Source organism: Auxenochlorella protothecoides (genome assembly GCF_000733215.1).
Source record: "Auxenochlorella protothecoides strain 0710 unplaced genomic scaffold scaffold85, whole genome shotgun sequence".
Classification (NCBI taxonomy): domain Eukaryota; kingdom Viridiplantae; phylum Chlorophyta; class Trebouxiophyceae; order Chlorellales; family Chlorellaceae; genus Auxenochlorella; species Auxenochlorella protothecoides.
This window is the reverse complement of record NW_011934254.1, coordinates 45,343-64,222: the sequence shown is the minus strand read 5'-3', so window position 1 is coordinate 64,222 and position 18,880 is coordinate 45,343. Positions and strand designations below refer to the sequence as shown.

At 61.7% G+C, this 18,880-nt stretch overlaps 5 protein-coding genes across 5 annotated transcripts in view; 3 read left to right on the top strand and 2 right to left on the bottom strand.

The window, feature by feature from the left end:
- The window catches only part of F751_6208 (Serine/threonine-protein kinase Aurora-3), a gene marked incomplete at both ends in the record, with an annotated part of 10,294 nt that extends 8,027 nt beyond the window's left edge, over window positions 1–2,267 (top strand). Inside the window, one exon of the mRNA XM_011400651.1 lies at window positions 2,235–2,267. Coding sequence (XP_011398953.1) covers window positions 2,235–2,267 — 33 coding nt within the window. The remainder of the gene's footprint in view (window positions 1–2,234) is intronic.
- A 329-nt stretch (window positions 2,268–2,596) lies between these two features.
- F751_6206 (Oxygen-independent coproporphyrinogen-III oxidase-like protein) lies at window positions 2,597–4,420 on the bottom strand (the record flags this gene model as incomplete). The annotated part of the gene is made up of 5 exons (XM_011400649.1): window positions 2,597–2,814; window positions 2,908–3,064; window positions 3,228–3,349; window positions 3,512–4,245; window positions 4,347–4,420. The coding sequence occupies 5 exons, from the start codon at window positions 4,418–4,420 to the stop codon at window positions 2,597–2,599; spliced, it is 1,305 nt and encodes a 434-aa protein (XP_011398951.1).
- On the top strand, window positions 4,007–4,156 carry F751_6207 (hypothetical protein; the record flags this gene model as incomplete). The annotated part of the gene is made up of 1 exon (XM_011400650.1): window positions 4,007–4,156. One exon carries the CDS (start codon window positions 4,007–4,009, stop codon window positions 4,154–4,156), a length of 150 nt encoding a protein of 49 aa, XP_011398952.1.
- A 375-nt stretch (window positions 4,421–4,795) lies between the features above and the next one.
- On the bottom strand, window positions 4,796–6,622 carry F751_6205 (Testosterone 17-beta-dehydrogenase 3; the record flags this gene model as incomplete). Its single annotated transcript, XM_011400648.1, has 6 exons — window positions 4,796–4,897; window positions 5,059–5,202; window positions 5,369–5,569; window positions 5,785–5,866; window positions 6,076–6,331; window positions 6,469–6,622. 6 exons carry the CDS (start codon window positions 6,620–6,622, stop codon window positions 4,796–4,798), a joined length of 939 nt encoding a protein of 312 aa, XP_011398950.1.
- Window positions 6,623–7,167: 545 nt separating this feature from the next.
- Window positions 7,168–18,866, top strand: F751_6204 (Activating signal cointegrator 1 complex subunit 3; the record flags this gene model as incomplete). Its single annotated transcript, XM_011400647.1, has 34 exons — window positions 7,168–7,267; window positions 7,458–7,721; window positions 7,938–8,089; window positions 8,318–8,493; window positions 8,798–8,881; window positions 9,010–9,088; window positions 9,259–9,385; window positions 9,535–9,702; window positions 9,920–10,246; window positions 10,487–10,816; window positions 10,946–11,137; window positions 11,340–11,404; window positions 11,546–11,674; window positions 11,933–12,272; window positions 12,566–12,693; window positions 12,894–13,049; window positions 13,231–13,347; window positions 13,532–13,778; window positions 13,921–14,009; window positions 14,141–14,243; window positions 14,385–14,482; window positions 14,607–14,729; window positions 14,848–14,970; window positions 15,113–15,205; window positions 15,355–15,531; window positions 15,754–15,900; window positions 16,038–16,178; window positions 16,354–16,464; window positions 16,641–16,735; window positions 16,863–16,956; window positions 17,183–17,294; window positions 17,437–17,862; window positions 18,055–18,176; window positions 18,765–18,866. 34 exons carry the CDS (start codon window positions 7,168–7,170, stop codon window positions 18,864–18,866), a joined length of 5,337 nt encoding a protein of 1,778 aa, XP_011398949.1.
- Window positions 18,867–18,880: the final 14 nt, after the last annotated feature.

Below are 18,880 nucleotides of genomic sequence, written 5' to 3'. Positions count from 1 at the left end.
GCCAGGGAGCGCGGGGGAGGACCACCTGATCGTGCTGCTGGCGGCCTCGTGGTCCCACAGCTCCCCCACACATGCGCACCACGCCCACCCCCGCCCCGCCCCTGCCCCCCCCCTCCTCATTCTTCACATGTCAGACCTGCGAGACGCTGGCCGACACCTACCTGCTGTTCGGGCGCTCCCTGCACAACAGCCCCCTGGCGGCACTGGCCTACGAGCCCAGCGCTGCCGCCGTGGCACGCTTCTGGCGCGGGTGCGAGGATCTGATCCGCTGCCTGGAGGCGACGGGGCCCGAGCCGACAGGCGACGCCCTGCCGCCCCCCGCCGGGACGGTGAGCCCTGGGCGCGTGCGCCGCCTGCTCCTCCGCGCCTCGCAGCTGGTGGTGTTTGGCTCCGTGGCTGCCGCCCCCCTGCTGGCGGCGGGCGTGCTTTCCCACTGGGGCTGCGCGCCGCCGGGGCTGGGCCTGGACGACCTGGCCCGGGAGCTGACGCGCCTGCTGCGCGCCGGGGACTCGGGGGCGCTGCCCGCCGCGTTCCTGGCGGCCATGCAGGCGGCCTGGGAGCGTGCGGGGGAGGCGGAGCCGCCCGCGCCGGGGGACCTGGAGGAGGGGGAGGAGCCGCGCGACGCCTGCCTCCGCGACTTCAACGCGCTGGCGCACCGCTTCGCGCAAAAGTACTCGGGCTTCAGCGCCAGCGCCGCCGCCACCGCGCACGTCGTCAAAGGGGGTGTGACCTGGGCGCTGCAGGGCGCCCCACACCGCATCGACTTCCTCATGGTGTGTTGATCGGGGGGTGAGCGGTCACAACGCCTGGTGGGGGCGTTCTTTCAGCCCGTGGCACTGCAGGGGATGAGGGGAAGGCATGGTCGGAGTGCTGGGAGAAGGCTTTACGAGGGGATGCTGCGGTGGCTGGCAGCATAGGCCCTCCGATCATGCGACCTCGACTCGCGCCAGGAGCGGTTGGCTAACAGCGCTGCCGCCATTTTCCCTCTCGGCACACTGCACACAGGGCGTCGCACACTTTGTGACCAAGCTGCCACCCGACACGGCCTCCCAAGTCCTTGCATTCGTCCAGGCGACCGCAGAGAGGGGTGAGGCTGTGATTGTGGTGACAGATGGGGTTTCAGGGTTTGATTTGTTGCTGCACAGAGTTTCACTTCTCGGGCAGGGACTCCTCCCAGGGACCGATCAGGTGGACGGGAGAAGGGTACTTTTGCAAGCACGGCACACCGAGCTGACAGGGAATTGACTCAAACCCTAGTCCCTATCACGACACCCAAGTCCTCTCATAACAACTCCTGCCCCGCCTGCATGCAGAGTGGCCCCGCCCACAGACGGGCAGCCCAGAGGCCGAACTCTACCTGGACTTCCTGCAGCTGCTGGAGGAAAGGGTGCACAAGGTCAGTAGACGGTTTCATGGTCTCTGACTTGAAACATTGCTCCATTCAGAGGAATCCGACATAGATCCGGGTGGCACACAGGAAGCAGTGTCCCTTCCCCCTGTGCCTATCACCTTCCCCCTCTCCATCCCACCAGGGCGGGATCAAACCTGCGCTGAAAAAGGGGAAGGAGGCCCTGCAGGTTGGCACGTCGGCCAAAGGGGTGCGGTCTGAGCGACGCATCACGTTTGGCAAAGGAGCAGATGAGGATGATGGGGTGAGCGGAGAGCTGGTCGAGGGGGCTCGGTGTGGACTGGCAGGAAGGTGTTGCGGGCGTGGGAGCACGGCAGGGCACACTGGAGCGGGCAGGAGGTGATGGGGCACCGTTGAACGCATTGACCGGGACAAAATGCGAGCCTGTGGCAGGCCTGCCCCTCAACCACGCCTTCTCTGCACCTCCATCGCAGGACCTCATCCCGAGCGGGACGATGAGGCAGCTCACCCTGGACAGCCAGGGCGGCAGTGAGGAGCCCAGGCTGGAGGCCAGCAGCGACGAGGATATGGTGGGTGATGGGGTTGGGAGCTCGGTCATGGCTGCTGGCTCGTCCCTGATCTCTACCCATTGCTGCGGTGGGGGCTGCGAGGATCACCCACAACTCATCCTCTGGTGACTCTCGCCCTCCTCACCCGGTCCCATCTTTCCCAGCTGGGGGCCAGCGCGATCGATGAGGAGGCAGAGGAGGATGCGGCAGGCGTCGAGCAGGAGGAGGAGGAGGAGGAGCCGCCCCGGGCCCGCCGAACCCGGCAGTACCGCTGAGCCTGCGCATGGAGGCACATGCCCCTCCCGAGCGCCTTGCAGCGGATGCATGACAGACTCCACGCCGACCCCTGACCGACGAACGAGAAGAGGCTCTGGCATAGTCCAGGCTTGCGTGACCGCCGTCTTCCACCTTGCGCTGCACAGCGTGCTGCGACCCCGACCTCCCCAAACATGTATGAGCCACGCCCCTGTGCCGAGCCAGCAGAGCACAGCAGCACCTGTAATCACCACCTCCCCCCGTTTCCCATGTGATGAGAGAAAGCATAAGCACTGAGTGGTGGCCGCAGGTGTCCTTCAGGCTGGATCGGGGGGCTGGTACATCCCAAGGAACTCAGGGTGTACAACAAGCATGTCGCATGGGGTCTCAGAGATTAGTATGCAACAAGGTACAACAACGGCCCTCAGGACTCGTCCAGGGCCAGGAAGATGTCGCTGACAACGTCATTGGAAAGCAGGAAACCCTCGGGATCGGTGAGGCCGAAGTGCGTGGCAGCTCCCTCGCCGTCTCGCTCCAGCCAGGCAAGGCCGGCTGCGACATGAGGCTCGAGCGCGGAGAGCAGGGCCGGCTCGTGCCGCTTGTCCCCGGCGATGTCCTCCAGGACCGTCAGCCAGACGCCGTCTGGTGGAGGGTGGGCAGCGGCAGTAGCTTGAGGCTGGGGTAGTTGTGCAAGGAGGTTAGGGAACATGGGTGAACTTACAGCACCACCCTCACCTCTGAGCCGGGAGCGAAGCATGATGGCGTCAAGAAGCACGTCCCTCCTGCTCTCCGGGGGCAGTTCTGCGCCAGGAGATTCCCTGGGGCCTTCCCGGTAGGCTTCCAGCCAGCGCAAATAGGCAGGCAGCGACTTGGGTCGGCTGAACCTCCGCCCCTGCTTGCCAGGAGAGGGAGCGAGAGTGTATCTGTTGTGCGTTCAGGTACTGGAAGACTCATGTACAGCTTCAGGTTTAGAAAATCAGCATTGTTTCTTCATGCGTCTGCCCAGGAGCGGACCAACATACACATTGTCTGAGAGTCCACCACAAGAGTCTCACCTGGAGATAGGATGCTGCCCCCATGCCAAACCCATAAAAGGAGCTACCAGACCAGTACATGGTGTTGTGCCGGCTGCGGGAGCCCGGCAGGGCGTAGTTGCTGATCTCGTAGTGCTCGTAGCCTGCGTTGCGGGTGGTGATGTGAGGGTGCAACTGAGCGAGGGTGTTGTGGCAATCAAGGTTATCTTGTCAACTGTTTACTAGCCTGACGTGTGCCCGCGTACTCCCTCCATCATGTTCTCGTCATCCCCTCTCGCACCAGGCCCAGGCACTCAGCCCCTCACCTGCCCCACGCAGGCATTCGCTGGCCTGGCCAAACATGGCGGCGGCAGCGTCGTCGCTGGGCAGCGGCTCCTGCCCCGGCCGGTACATAGCGGCAAAGGGCGTCCCCGCCTCCACCTGCAGGTCGTAGACGGAGACGTGGGTGGGCGCGGCCGCCACCGCGGCCTCCAGGCTGGCGGCCCAGGCACCGGGGTCTAAGCCTGGCAGCCCGGACATGAGGTCCAGGCTCCAGGCCGGCACGCCTGCGGCGTGTATGGCTTCGATCGCTGCGTGGACCTCGGCCACACTGTGTGACCGGCCGCAGCGGTGCAGCAGGTCGTCCTGAAAGGCCTGCACGCCCACGCTTAGGCGGTTGACGCCCAGCGCTTGGAGGGAGCGCAGGCGGCCCGCGTCAAAGGTGCCCGGGTCGGCCTCGAAGCTGACCTCGGCGCCGGGGGCGATGCCGTAGGCACGCTCCAGCGCGTGCAGCAGGCGCTCGACGAGCGGCGGCGGGGTCAATGAAGGGGTGCCGCCTCCAAAGTAGACGCTCTGGAGAGGATGAGGGTTCTGGGCGGGCGTGGCGGCGATCTCCCGTTCCAGGGATCCCACGTAGGCCTCGATGGCGGGGACGGGGGCGGCGACGTCGACCGCCCGCCCCAGCGCGATGACGGGGAAGTCGCAGTACAGGCACTTGCGCTTGCAGAATGGGAGGTGGATATAGGCGCCCACCGGGTCTGCCGACGGCGGGAGGCAGAAGCTGGGGGTGGGGGGGGGGGAAGGGCTGTGTGGAGCCCTCCAGCCCGGGCGCGGCTGGCGCGGGAGTGCTGGGAGGTTCCTGATGGGCCTTCCCCACCACACCTCGGCACCCAGCCCCCATGGGTCAGGCGCTGCACCGCGCTGCCGATCCGCACACTTCTAGGGCATGCATGCATGTCCTTCGAGGTAGTTTCAAGTACAGATCTTTTCACGAGCTTGCCCTCATGAAGCCTCGGGATAGATTTGGTGCTGTGGCATCAACATGCACACGGGTGTCGGGGTGTCGAAGTGGGGCCCTCGTGCTACCTCGCAATGTATGCAAGCATTGCGCCCCTGCGACCCTGAATACATAACCTGGAACGTTCAATCAATGCACATGATATGGATGGTAAATCAATGCAAGCCAATACTCTGACTTCACTTGCTCAAGGGTGTGCTGCGCTGCGCCTCATGCTGAGGTTTCGAAAATCAATCCTGCAGAAGAGACTCATACCATGCTGGAATGAACAGACATTCAATTCAAGGTAGTAACGGGGCAAGCACACCCCACATCACTCGGTCTTCTTCACGCGTGGCTTCATGTGGCGCTTGAAATCGGGCATGAGGTGCCCGAAAACAGCAATCAGGGTTGAGAACAGGTTGTAGTCCAGCACCTGCACCAATGGATGCGGGTCTCGTGGGTGTGCCTCTATAACACAATCTTCGAGCCCCAGGGAGGGTGGTCCACTGATGCATCCTCACTCACATTGCACGACGCGGCATCGGACCTTGCACACCTCACCACTTGTCACCATTTCGCTCAACCTCAACCCACCTTCATCAGCAGGCGGAAGCCAATGGCTGTGGGTCCGACATCCCTCCACACCAGTCTGCCGATGGAGGCAAATATGGTGTCTGGCAGGTCCTCTGGGTCCACTGCCATCTTCTTGAAGAACTCCATAGCGTCCAGCTTGTGCGCCTGCAGTGGTGGCATGGCGATCCATCGTGGATGGTAGATATGTATCAAGGCGCAAGTACATCTACTGTGCCTCAGCATCCTCAGCGACCACGTCTTCAAAAGGAATAACAGCCGTGAGTAATGTCAGGACACCAAGGGGGGTATCTTGCCTGGCTTCCCACACCACCTTGTCGTAGAAGCGGGAGGCCACCGGGGAAGGGTGGAAAACGAGCACGTCAATGCCGCTGGGCTTGACCTCCGCCGCCAAGGAGGCGCCGAAAGTTGATATGAAGGCCTTGGTGGAAGCGTACAGAACTGAGAAGGGGTTTGGGATGGCCGCCGCCGCGGAGGAGGTGTACACAAAGCACCCCTTCAGGTGCTTGTCCAGCTGCGTGTGGGGGTATCGGAAGGGAGAGCTATGTGTGGCGGCAAAATTTAGGGTGCTGGGCGCATTTTTGTAGTGCTTGGTCCTTACGTCCTTCTCTGGATGAATTGATATACTTTGAGCTGCACTGAATTTGTGCCATGGGCAGCAGCATGTCCATAACTCCCGCAGCTTGGTATGAGATTCCCTTGGTGCCCCCCAAGCTCCTCCACCCTCACCAGTTTCTGGAGGAGCACATGGGTTATCTGGACCGCATTCACGGCGTTGCACTCCAGGTTGGCGTTCTGTCGCTCCAGCGCGCTGTGGGATGAGTCACCATGAAACACATTGATGCAGAGCATCCCTGCCGCAAACGAAGTTCACCCATGGATCGAGGGCTGGGGTGAGAGGCCCCCTTTCAATCTCTTTGTACGTTCTTTTGCACAGGCAAAAGCTTCATTCTGTCCAGTGAACACGCAGCCGACCGGACCATCCACATGTGGGGCACCCCTTCCCCCCTTGAAACTTACACATCCGCGAAGAAGCCCGTGAGGACGTAACCAGCGTTAAGGAAGACCACCTGGACATCTATGCCTTCTATAGCTTTCTCGATAGCTGGCATGTAGCCTGGGCGTCCAAGGTCCACCGGCACCTTCTTGAGGGTGACATTGGGAAACCGGGCGGAGAGCTCCTCATGGCTGGCTTCCAGGAGCGGGTCTGGGTATGCCACCATGACGACATTCAGTCCCTGCGATGCCAGACGGCTGGCAATAGCCTTGCCTATACCTGATTGGTTGAGCGAGAGTGGTGTGTTTGGGAGGGTGTCATGGGTCGGTGCTCATCTCTTCGTTGGTGGCCCCCCCACTTGGTATGAGGGACGGCAGGCCAAGTTCCCACCGAGGGCAATGTGATCACACTCGTACCGCTACTAGCACCAGTCACCAATGCCCACCGAGCATTGTACTTCTTCTTCAGGTTTTGCGTCTTGTAAAACCAAGCAACAAAGGTGTGTGGGATCAGATAGCTGAGGAAAATAAAGGCTACAAGCCAGCCGGCAATAGAGGCTAGGACAGACATCCTGAGGAGTAACAAGGAATGCTACTCTGCGAACGGCTCATCGCGCATTGGCAGCGGCCTGCATGTCCCCCATTTTACTCGAGCTCGCATCGCCCTGGCCTGCTTGCGTGGCGTGACATGGCGGGTTCCCTGTTTGGACTTGCTGATCACTCCTTGTGCCATGCAATAAAGCAACGTTTCATGAAGTGTATTCTAACATCATTTCCCATTCAACCAGTCTCGACTTATAAATGCGGTGTGCGAGGCGATAGGTCCGATCATTACGCTTGGGCCGTAGGCCTCGACTGGACACGCTCCCTTGCAGCGCCCCAAAGATGGCAGAGTGGCAGGTACTACCGCGAACAACTGGCGAGCTCCCTTTTTAAATGTCCATTGTGCAATGTGAAACGCCAGGATCACTCTACAAACCTCACAGGATCCGGAACCTCGGGTGTTCTCTCTGCTGGTGGAGCAAGGCCTGTGCGAACCTTTGCCACTTGACACTCTGAGAAGGGAGCGCGACACTCTTCTTCGGCAGAGGCGAAGGAACGGTTTGGTCTCTTCGAATGGACCTCGAGAATCCAGGACCTCTGCAGAAGACGCCGATGCTGCGGTGCTGGCCTTGTGTGACGTCAGCGAAGCTGATGCCCGTCCAGTTTTCCAAAGGTGAGGGTGGACCAATGCATTATGAGTACTGTAAATACGCATGCATAGATCGGGAAAGATTGTGTCCCTGGCCTCACCGCAGCGCCTACACCTTTCAACTCCAGGTACACCAGCGCGGCAGCGCAGGCTTTTGTGGATGGCCTTACCCCGCTCCCTGCTGCGACACCCTTCCTTGCCGCCTCTGCGGCAGAGGAAGCCGCTGCGGAGGAGGCCGTCTTCGTCCCCAAGCACGTCGAGCGGCTGCAGACGCAGCTGGGAGCGCGCTGGCTGGCCGGCTGGTGCCAGCGGGTGGCATCGAGTGGCGGAGAATTCCCCGCAGACTCCGCCAGCCTCGTCCCCGACAACGACGCGGTGCCCACCGCCGCCGCCCGCCTGCTCTTGGAGCAGACCTCCGAGGATGTGCTGGCGGCCGAGCTGTATGACCTGCTGGGGGAGGGCGTGTTTGCACGCATAGGTGGGTGGGCTGTTGGGAGGGAGGTTTGGGGATCCAGGGACACCTGCACCTGGATCACTAAGTGGAGGCGAGACTGGCCCTGTGTTTTCTCAACTCACCCTGGCAACACCCGGTCTGGCTTCTGAGAATTTTACACTCCCAGCGCTGAGCTTGCGCTGAGGTGGTTTACCCACAGCACCCAACCCTACGACTTTCTTTCTCCTTATCCTACAACAGAGGAGCTGCTGCTGGCCCGCCCATCCATCGTCGCTAACATCCGAAATGCAATTACCGCGCTGCGGGAGACAGAGCAGGAAGACGACCCTGTTGGGTCAACAGCTGGCATAGCCTACATGTCCGATACTGTGACCATGATGTCAGAGTCTCAGGTGAGGTACTACCAAGGAAATCCTGGCAATTTTGTGCCTGTGTGTCGAGCCACATGGCCCTGGTAGTTGTTTTTGGATGGGATGGAGCATGAACCAATTGGTGGTAGGCGTCGTACAGCAGGCCAAGCCGTACCATATCTGCTGCTCCCTCGCCCCCCTCTCCCGCAAACCCTGCTCAGCTGCATGCCTTGCTCCAGTTCACCCGGCCACCTCTTCATTGCGCGACAGAGGCTGCTGGCCAAGTATGAGCGCAAGGCCGGCCGCCGGTCGGATCGCAGCGGCAGGGATTCGGCCGCCGGCGTGCGACGCGAGGACGAGACGGACGGTGCATGGCTGATGCGGGTGGGGCTGCACGCCCTGGTTCAGGACGAGGAGGCCAAGGACACCGCACATCTCTTCATAAAGTGGGCCTCATATCTGGGCGGGATGGGGGTATGGCATGGCTGGCATACCCTGGTTGATCGCTTGGTTGGGGCGAGGGACTCGCACTGATGTGTGAAGCAGGGAAATGGCTGTGGGAAAGGATTTACCATTTTAGATAATTAAGACTGATACCCCCACTTTTCACCTCCTGCTTTGTCGCTTATGATGCCAAGCTCACATAAGTGGTCAGAGCCTCCTCTCCGTCCCATCGATGGTCTCGGGTAGCCAGAACGCATCAATGATTGGCTCACATTTTTTTCTGAACCTCCACCCATCCCTCAACAGGCTAGGAGGTGTGGAGTTCCGGCTGGGCGACGGAGTGGAGGGCGTGGGGGGCCGGAAGGCCCTGCCAACTGGCACGACGCGCAAGTGAGTTTGGAGAGGGAGAGTTGGGCTGCCAGCATGAGTGCTGGTGCAACCAGTGAATGGGTGGCTTCTTGTGGGTTGGGAGCCAGGTGCCTGATTGGATGTGTACCCACTCACCACTCCACACACAGGAACTTCAAAAAGTATGAGGAGATTTTTGTGCCGGCCACCAAGCCCTCGGTGCCGCCTCCCGAAGAAGTTTCCATCAAGGTGAGGTGGTGGGACATTGGCGTGCGAGCTGGCGCCAGTAGGACATTGCTGCACAGGAAGCCATGTCAGTGCCATGCAGATCTTTTCAGATACATTGAAGTCAAAGACACCTCTTAGCCTGAATCCCCCCATTCTCCTGACCCTTCACCCAAAATGATCCTCCTCTGCAGATCAGCGACCTCCCTGCATGGGCCCAGCCGGCATTTGCAGGGTTCGAGACGCTGAACCGCATCCAGTCCCGCATCTACCCGACCGCATTCAACAGCAACGAGAACATCCTCGTGTGTGCCCCCACCGGTGAGGTTTGGTGTGGGGAGGGGCACAGTGTTTGTGGGGCTCTGGTGGCGGACAAATATTTGGGCAACCAGGGCAGAGCGCCTTTCTTGGCATGAGCCTCCATGTGTAGATGTGCTGATGCCAGGACTGGAACTGCTTCCTCCTCACAGGCGCGGGCAAGACCAACATTGCCATGATCTCTGTGTTGCGTGAGGTGGCCCAGAACATGGTGCAGGGCCGGATCCGCACCCAGGACTTTAAGATCATCTACGTCGCGCCCATGAAGGCCCTGGCGGCCGAGGTGACCTCCGCCTTTGCCCGGCGCCTCGCACCCCTGGGTAAGCCTGTTGGACCCCAGTGCTACTGCAAGGGGTTATTTGTGGTGGGTATCATCAAGGCTTGGGTTTGAGCATACTCAGACAGTGTAGTATATCGATGTGTTGTATCCTCCCCTGTCCGTGGCTGTTTCAGGCATCTCATCCTCTAGTCTCTCCACCAGACCCCTCTTTCCCTCACTGATTTCCTCCCTTCCCTCCCCCACTCATCCCTCCATAGGTCTGCGCGTGAAGGAGTTGACCGGGGACATGCAGCTGAGCAGGAAGGAGATGGCGGAGACCCAGATGATCGTGACCACGCCCGAGAAGTGGGACGTGATCACGAGGAAAGGCGGCGAGGTGAGCGTGGCCGCCACGGTGCGCCTGCTCATCATCGACGAGGTGCACCTGCTGAACGACGAGCGCGGCCCCGTGATCGAGACGCTGGTGGCACGGACCACTCGTCAGGTGGAGGCCACCCAGTCCATGATCCGCGTGGTGGGGCTGTCGGCCACCCTGCCCAACTACCAGGACGTCGCCGCCTTCCTGGGCGTCAACCTTCAGACCGGTGTGGTGGTGGTGGTGGTGGTGGTGGTGGTGGTGTGGGGGGCGCAGGCCGGGGGAAGGGCACGAGGATTGGTGGTGGAATCACCAGAGGGGGGGACTCGGCATGGTGGTGGGGTGTGTGGCCAGGTGGCAGGACCTGCCAGCCGCCTTTCTCATACCCCTCCTTTCCTGATCGCAGCCGCGCAACACACACACCCCTCCCTCCCCCCTGACCCCCCCCAAACCCCGGACCCCTCGCCAGGCCTGTTCTACTTTGATGCCTCGTACCGCCCCGTCCCGCTGGAGATGCAGTTCATCGGCATCTCGGAGAAGAACTTTGGTGCGCGCACGACCATCATGGACGACGTGACCTACCAGAAGGTGGCCGACTCGCTGAAGCGCGGCTTCCAGGCCATGGTCTTTGTGCATTCTCGCAAGGACACGGGGAAGACGGCGCGGTCCCTGGCCCTGCGGGCGCAGCAGGGGGGTGACCTGGACCTGTTTGACTGCAGCGGGGAGGAGACGCACGCCCTGTATGCCCGGGAAGTCCAGAAGTCGCGGAACCGCGAGCTTGCCGAAGTCTTCGAAGCAGGTGGGTTGGGTCGAGTGGATGGGAGGGTGACGAGGCGTGTGAGGTGTTTAATTTGTGATGAGAGACGCATTGGTTTGCGGCGGCTCAGCCAGATCATGTAATCGCGCCTCATCTCCCTCCTCTCAAAAGGCATCGGCATCCACCACGCCGGCATGCTGCGCTCCGACCGCACGCTGGTGGAGCGCATGTTTGGCGCCGGCATCATCAAGGTGCTCTGCTGCACAGCCACCCTGGCCTGGGGTGTCAACCTCCCCGCCCACACCGTCATCATCAAGGGCACCCAGCTGTATAACCCGGCCAAGGGCGGCTTCACCGACTTGGGTGAGCAAGGGTCGAGCGAGATTTCAGGAGGGGCGGGTGGGTGGGAGGAGGGGAAGCGGCAAGAGGCACATGGCAAAGAGCGGGCGGGCAGCCATCTGCAGCTTTCTGTGAGGTCTCGGCATGCTGTGCGAGGTCGTGCCCTCACCCAACCACCTGCACCGCCGCTTCCTGGCTGAACATGTCGCGCTCTGTCTGCGCACAGGCATGCTGGACGTCCAGCAGATCTTTGGGCGGGCGGGGAGGCCCCAGTTCCAGGACTCCGGGGAGGTGAGGCGTGCGGGGGTCCTGGAATGGGACGGGCAGCACCTTGGCGAAAGCGGTGACATGTTGAGCCAGGTCAGCATCCTGCCAGATGAGAAGGCAAGCGATGCGCTCTTAAAGCCATCCCGAGCCCTAACACTGCCGCAGGGCATCATCATCACCACACACGACAAGCTGGGGCACTACCTGGGCATGCTGACTCAGCAGACGCCCATCGAGTCGCAGTTTGTCATCGGGCTCGTGGATCACCTGAACGCCGAGCTCGTGCTGGGGACGGTGAGAGAAAGGGGAAGGATGCCAGTTGCAAGGGTCCAGAAATGAGGGATGAGCAGTCCCACTTTTGTGGGTTTTGAGCGTGGGCATGCCCTCAGCACAGCTTGATATGGCCCTGCTGCTCTGCGTCTATTCATGGCCTACGGGCTGGCGGAGACTTGCGGCTGCCGCACTGCGTCTCCCATCCCCTTTCCCTTTTCCTTCATTGCACCTCTACTCCATCCAACCCCCTGCCCCCTCCACGAGATTCTCCCTTGCCAGGTCACCAACGTACGCGAGGCCATCCGCTGGCTGTCCTACACCTACCTGTACACCCGCATGCGCAAGAACCCCCTGCCCTACGGCGTGTCGTGGGAGGAGCTGATGGCCGACCCGACCCTGGAGGCCGCGCGGCGGCGCCTGGTGGGGGAGGCCGCGCGGGAGCTGCAGCGCTGCCGCATGGCGCGCTACGATGAAGCCGGCGGGAACCTGCACGTCACCGACCTGGGGCGGGTGGCCTCACACTACTACATCGCCGCCTCCTCCATCGAGGTGTTCAACGAGCGCCTGCGCGCCCGCCTGGGCGAGGCCGACGTGCTGGCTATGATGGCACGCAGCAAAGGTGGGTTGGGTTGGCTGTGCTTGGTGGTTGGAGGGGTGGAGGGTGGTGGGAGGCGCGGGCAGCGTTGCCTGGCAATGGAATACCAGGGGAGGGAAGTTGAGGGGCATGGGAACAGGCACCCTGGCGAGGAGGGCAGGCGCAGTGCAGGGGTCCTCTCCTCTGCCTTCCATGTGTGGCATGGTCCTGCTGGAATATTGTACCAAACCAGCCACCCACTGCACACCCCGTACCTTGCCCTTCACACACCATCACTGCATCTTGAGTTTCACCTGATGACCTATACTCCCTGCCAGAGTTTGACAATCTGACGGTGCGTGAAGACGAGGGCGTGGAGCTGGACACCCTGGCCCGCTCCGCCTGTGTGTATGACATCCAGGGCGGCGCAGACACCAAGCCTGGCAAGGCAAACATCCTCCTCCAGGTGATCGTGCATGGTTGGTTTTATTAGGGTAGTAGTAGGGTGTCTGGGCCCAGTGGTCTGTCGATGCCATGATGTCGGTGCCAGGAAGGGAGAAGGGTGCTACCCATAACACTGCACCAAGCGGATGAACGTCAGTGCGGCTTGGGGCTTGTCTGGATGCCCTCTTCAACTCCCCTCGTCAACGATTCCACCGCCCACAGGCATACATCGCACGGGCGAGGATCGACAGCTTCAGCCTGACGGCCGACATGAACTACGTCTCGCAGAATGCGGGCCGCATCGCCCGTGCCCTGTTTGAGATCTGCCTGCGCCGAGGATGGTCTGGCGCGGCGGAGGTCTGCCTCACCATGTGCAAGGTAGGTGGGTAGAGGGCCGCACTTGTTGGCATGGGGAAGAGTGGGAGGGTCCAAAGATGGCAGCTGAGAGGCAGGGCCTGACTGTTTGTTCTCCTTGAGAGGATGCACATGCCTGTGGAGCAGCACGGCGGCCGCAATCACCAGCCGCGTGCCAGCCACCCAATCACCCTGGCTCGTGCAGTGCTTTGAGAGGAAGCTGTGGCCGGACGCCCACCCTCTGTGGCAGTACGAGTCCTCCCTGCGCTTCGAGCTCATACAGAAAGTGGAGGACAGGAACCTGAGCATGGAGCGCCTCGCGGTGGGTGCCGGGAGGACTGCGCGCTGGAACGTGGGGATGTTCTTGTCTGGGGCTTGTTCTGGCAACAGCCCGCAGCAACATGGAGCAGCGCTTTTCCGCAGCTTCATCTCCAACCTTTTCACACCAGAGGATAGAAACCTCTCCTCCACCTCCCACCACCCTCAAACCCCCGACCCTGCCGCAGGAGATGACGGCGCAGGAGATTGGTGACCTGCTGCACCACCCGGCGGCCGGGCCGCAGCTGGCAGACGCGGCCGCCTCCTTCCCGGCCCTGCTCCTGGAGGCCCACCCCCACCCCATCACGCGCACCGTGCTGCAGCTGGTGCTGCGCATCACCCCCGCCTTTGAGTGGAAGGAGCGCCTGCACGGCGGCTCTCTCAAGTGGCACATCTGGGTGGAAGACGCCAACAGCGAAAACATCTACCACTCTGGTGGGCGATGGAGGTTGGCCGGGGGGGGAAATGACGATGCCCCACATTGCCGCCTTGGTAAGGGCTGTGAGCAATGGCAGGGGCACAGCTTGCCACCCACCCCTGCTCGGTCCCCACCTCCACCACCTGCCCCACGAACCAGAGCAATGGATGCTGCAGCGGCACACAGCCAGGGCCGGGCCCCAGAAGCTGGAGTTTGTGGTGCCCATCTTCGAGCCGCTACCGGAGCAGGTAGGGCCTGAGGTTTGTCAGCCAGGATGATCCATTGGGGGAGACAAATTGTGGCAGCACCCCACTTGCACCCTGCCACTCATGACACCTCCCCAATCCCCCCCTCTCCCCCTCCCTCAATGCCCGCACAGTACTTTGTGCGCGTGGTGTCGGACGAGTGGCTGGGCGCGCAATTCCTCCTCCCCGTCCCGCTGCGCCACCTAACCCTGCCACAGCGCCAGGGCGGCCACACCGGTGAGGCAGTGGCATGCATTCTGTAGGAGCCGGGCACGCCTTGAGGCAATGGAACCGTGTACTCCAACCCTGGTATAGAATCTATCGAAGAATAGGTCATGAGTTCCCAGCCGTTCCTTCTACCCTTCTGGGCCCCGACAGACCTCCTGGATCTCACACCGCTGCCCACAACGGCTCTGGGAGACCCGGCCTCTGCCTCTCTCTTCCCCTTTACACACTTCAACCCCGTCCAGACCCAGGTGGGTGCGGTTTTACCTTTCACCAGAGGGTCATCACCCAAGCTTTCAGACCTGGAATACTGTCGCTCCTGTTCTTACTGGCTCCGCCAGCCCCTCAACCATCCGCATGCTACATTTCTCACAGATTTTCCACGCTGCATTCCATTCCAATGCCAACTTGCTCGTCGGGGCCCCCACTGGGTCTGGCAAAACTGTGATTGCTGAGCTAGCCATTTTACGCCTCTGGAAGCTCTCTCCCGCCAGCAAGGTGTGATGGGGGGAGAGACGAGGGCTAGGAGGATGCATGCTCTCCATCCCGTCCTCTTGCAGTGTTTCGCCCAGAGACAACATGTGCAAGCCCTGTCAACAACACTCCGTCGCGCCAGGTGCTCTTCATAGCTCCCAAGGAGGTGATTGTCCAGGAGCAGCAGAGGAGCTGGTCCTCAGGATTCTGCAAGACGCTGCGGCGCGCCCTTCTTCGCCTCAGGGAGGAGGTCGCAGATGACGAGGTGCGAGGGGGAACATGAAGGATGGGTAGTGTGGTGCCGAGAGCTGCATAGTGGAAGTGGAACGCTGTGGGCCTTGGATCACTCTGTGGAGCCGCAGGTGCAGTGCTGACCTGCCCCACCAAACTCCCGTCCGCGCGCGCAGGCTGCCATCAGCAAGGCATCTATCTTCCTCTGCACCCCAGAGGAATGGGCGGCACTCTCCAGTGCTGGGCATGGCAATGCTCTCATGCAGATGGTGAGAAAAAGGCCTTGCGGCCTCTCAAACACTGCAACACCCAGGGAGTTGCGGTAGCCAGGGGTCAACAGCGTGGATGCCATGTATCCAACGAGGTAATCTTCCTAACAGCCGCTCCTCGCATTTTGCCCTTCCTGCTCTCCCCCCAGGTCGGACTGGTCATCGTCGATGAGGTGCACCTGCTGGGAGCCGAGGAGGGGCACACCCTGGAGGTCGTCGTTTCCTCACTCCGCCGCACGGCCCCCACCTCACTGCGGTTCCTGGGTCTGGCCACTGCCCTGGCGAACGCTGGAGATCTGGCGGCCTGGCTGGGCGTAGCGCCAGAGGTAGAGGGATGTGGAATGGGCAAGGTGCTTGGGAGATGCGTGGGTCTAACAATGCAAAGTGCCAGACCAGGCCTGTGACCAACGCAATGGAGAGGGCTGCACAGCGTGGGACGCTGCAGCCAGTTGCCGAGGTGCTTCATACTGATGGGGCCCCTGCTCTGCATTACTTGTCCAGCTATAACGGACAACCCATACCCCCTCTTCTGCCACACCCAATCGCAGGGCCTGTTTGCATTCATGCCCTCTGCCAGGCCGGTCCCGCTGGAGTGCCACATGCAGGGGTACCCCAGCCGGTTCTACAGCCCGCGCATGGCATCCATGAACAGGCCGGCCTATGTGGCCATCCAGACGCATGCACAGAGCAGACCGGTGCGTGTGGTCTTTTGGCCTGCAGACACAAGGAGTGGGGCCTGGGCTGAAGGGCAGGGTGACCCGCCGTGGTAAGGGATACGGTGATGTTGCATCCAGGGAGCGCCGACCAACCGAGCACTCTCCCGGCAACCCAGGCCATTGTGTTTGTGTCTTCGAGGCGCCAGACTCGCGCCACGGCGATGGACATCATCAGCCACGCGGTGGCAGACGACAAGCCCCGCGCTTTCCTGCACATGACGGAGGCGGAGGTGGAGGACACGCTGTACTCAGTGCGGGTGGGTGGAGAGTTGTGGAGGGGTAGACAAAGGGCAAGGGCTTGTTGAGCAGCAGTTGCCCCTGCTCAATACTAGGAGGATAGTTTTACCACTACACACAGCAGGCCGTAGGTGTGCTCAATCAGGAGGAAGGGCCCTCAAGCTCAGATGGAGCTCCCATGCCATCACCGTGCAGGATCCTGTGCTGGCGCACTGCCTCCAGTTTGGCATAGGCCTGCTGCATGCCGGTCTTGCGCTGCCAGACCAGAGGCTGGTGGCAAGGCTGCACACAGAGGGCAAGATCCAGGCAAGCGGCTGAGATTGGCGGCGAGGCAACAATCGTTAAGATTGCCTAGCTTGTTGTAGTGGAGGTGTGCTAATCCAAGAAAATAATGCTTCCCGCTGTGGTGTCAGATTGTCTTACCCGGAATTTGAGCCATTCCAGGGGGAACAAGCTCCCTACCTCTGAATAACATCCCACAGGTCCTGATCACCACCCCTGGAATGGCGTGGGCGGCCCTGCCCCCAGCCCACCTGGTCATCATCAAGGGCACAGAGCTCAGCGATCCCGTGACGGGGTAAGGCGGGATGGAGTATCCTTCATTGCTGAGTGGATCAACATGCTTCCAGAGCCACCCGATTCCACCCAGCCTTTCCCAACCATATGCTGCTGCCCTTTGAAGTTGCCCACAACCTCCTGCTCAGGCGGTATGTCGACTACCCTCTCACGGACATCCTCCAGATGCTGGGCAGAGCCGGACAGCTTGGCACAGACACACAGGGGATAGCTGTCGTCATGGTAGGCAGGTCGAGAAGCTTTATTTGCTGGCCACTCGGATCTGCCTCGAGCCCGAGATTCCTGTGTGGCATGGAGCATTTGTGACTCATCAGAGCTTGATGTACTCCTAGGCGTTTAGGTGGTTGTGCACGCAACAGCTTGTGGTCTCACCTGCGTCAGCCTTCCAATGTTACTCTCTTCCTTTCTCTACCAGTCTCACAATCCACCTGCACAAAACCTTCCTCAGGTGTACGATCCCAAGAAGTCCTACTATAAAAAGTGCCTGTATGAGCCCTTGCCCGTGGAGTCCTGCCTCCAGCAGCATCTGGCTTCCTACCTCCTGGCCGAGGTGGCATCAGGTATGGGACTGGGAGAATGACGAGTGGTTTGCATTGAGGAAACGATATCGGAATTCAGCCTGGCCACAGAGCATGCCACGCCATGCTTGTTGCCCCTCTCAGCCCGTGTACAAGAACGCCATGCTTCAACCCACCGCGACAGGGGCAATACAGGGCTGCCAGGACGCAATCGATTGGCTGTCCTGGACCTTCCTCGCGCGGCGCCTGCTGCAAAACCCCTCCTACTACGACCTGCGGGGCACCGACCAGGCCCAGGTGGACCGCTTCCTTTCCTCCCTGGTCGAACGCGCGGCGCAGGAACTCAGGGAGGCGGGGCTGGTGGCGGCGCGGGGCCGCGGTGGCATCCAGCGCCTGCCGCCGGCGGGGCCCTGCGCCCGGCACGGCCTCCTGCCGCGTGGCATCCCACGGCTGCTCCAGGCCCTGCCCAGCGCGCGCAGCGTGGAGGACGTGCTCGCCATCGTGAGTGGCGCAGCGGAGTTCGACGCCCTGCCCGTGCGCTTCAACGAGGACAAGCTCAACCTGCAGCTTGCCAAGGCGGTGCGCTGGCCACCGAGGGGTGCACGCATGGGTGAGCTGGGGGGGTGGGAGAGCGAGTGATAGCATGCAGGGGTGAGGTGTGCAGGGAGGGAAGTCATGGGCGGTGATGTGCATGAGAGGCACAGGCAGCCCGATGGGCACCTCCCTGAATGGATGCGGCCCCAATGCAGCATCCTGCATGTGCTCGAATCCCACCCCCTACCTCGCCACCCTGCCCACGCAGACGATCCACACACCAAGGCCGGCCTGCTGCTGCAGGCCGGCCTCGAGGGGGTGGCCATGCCCATCAGCGACTACAATGCCGACAAGAGGGTGGTGTTGGACACCGCTGCTCGCCTCCTCCAGGTTGGCTGGTTGAGTGGTCAACCCATCCCTGGCTCAGGTCTTTACTCCACTCCATTGCCGCAGCCTGACGTATGCATGGCCTCGCAATATTGCGCAGGCCATGGGGGAGCTGCTGAGTCTGCAAGGGGGCCAAGTGCTGGACGCCACGCTTTCCTGCGCCCTCCTCGGCCAGTGCCTGGCTGAGGGGCGGTGGCATGACCAGGGCAAGGGGCCGTCTGCTTCGCCTGCAGATGTGCTGCGTGGTCGCACATCCGAGGCAGCCACTCGGCGCCAGGAGAACGGCCATGCGCCCCGCGGAGGCAGAGGGTCCGGCAAAGCCCCGGCAGCTCCCCTTGCCGTGGTCGTCGGGGCCGAGTGGGCGACGCGCGGGGCCGACGAAGGGAGTCCCACTGCGTGCCGCACCATCTCCATCAGCATCTCGACACGCCACCCCGAGGGAGAGGTTGCATTGAGCACCGGGCAGGTGGGCAGCTCCACAGGTCCCAAGGTGCGTCCCTGGTATCGTACACAGGCCATGTTATCATCGACAAAGACGACCACTGCGCCCGCTGACAGTCACAGCCCTGATTTCCGACCCTCGTCATCCAGGCACACTGGCTGGTGATCGTCGGCGACCTCGAGTCCAGGACCTTGCATGGCATGCAGAGCGTGGGAATGGGTGCTAGGCAATCCAGCACGACTGTGCAGTGAGTGGTGGCAGCCCT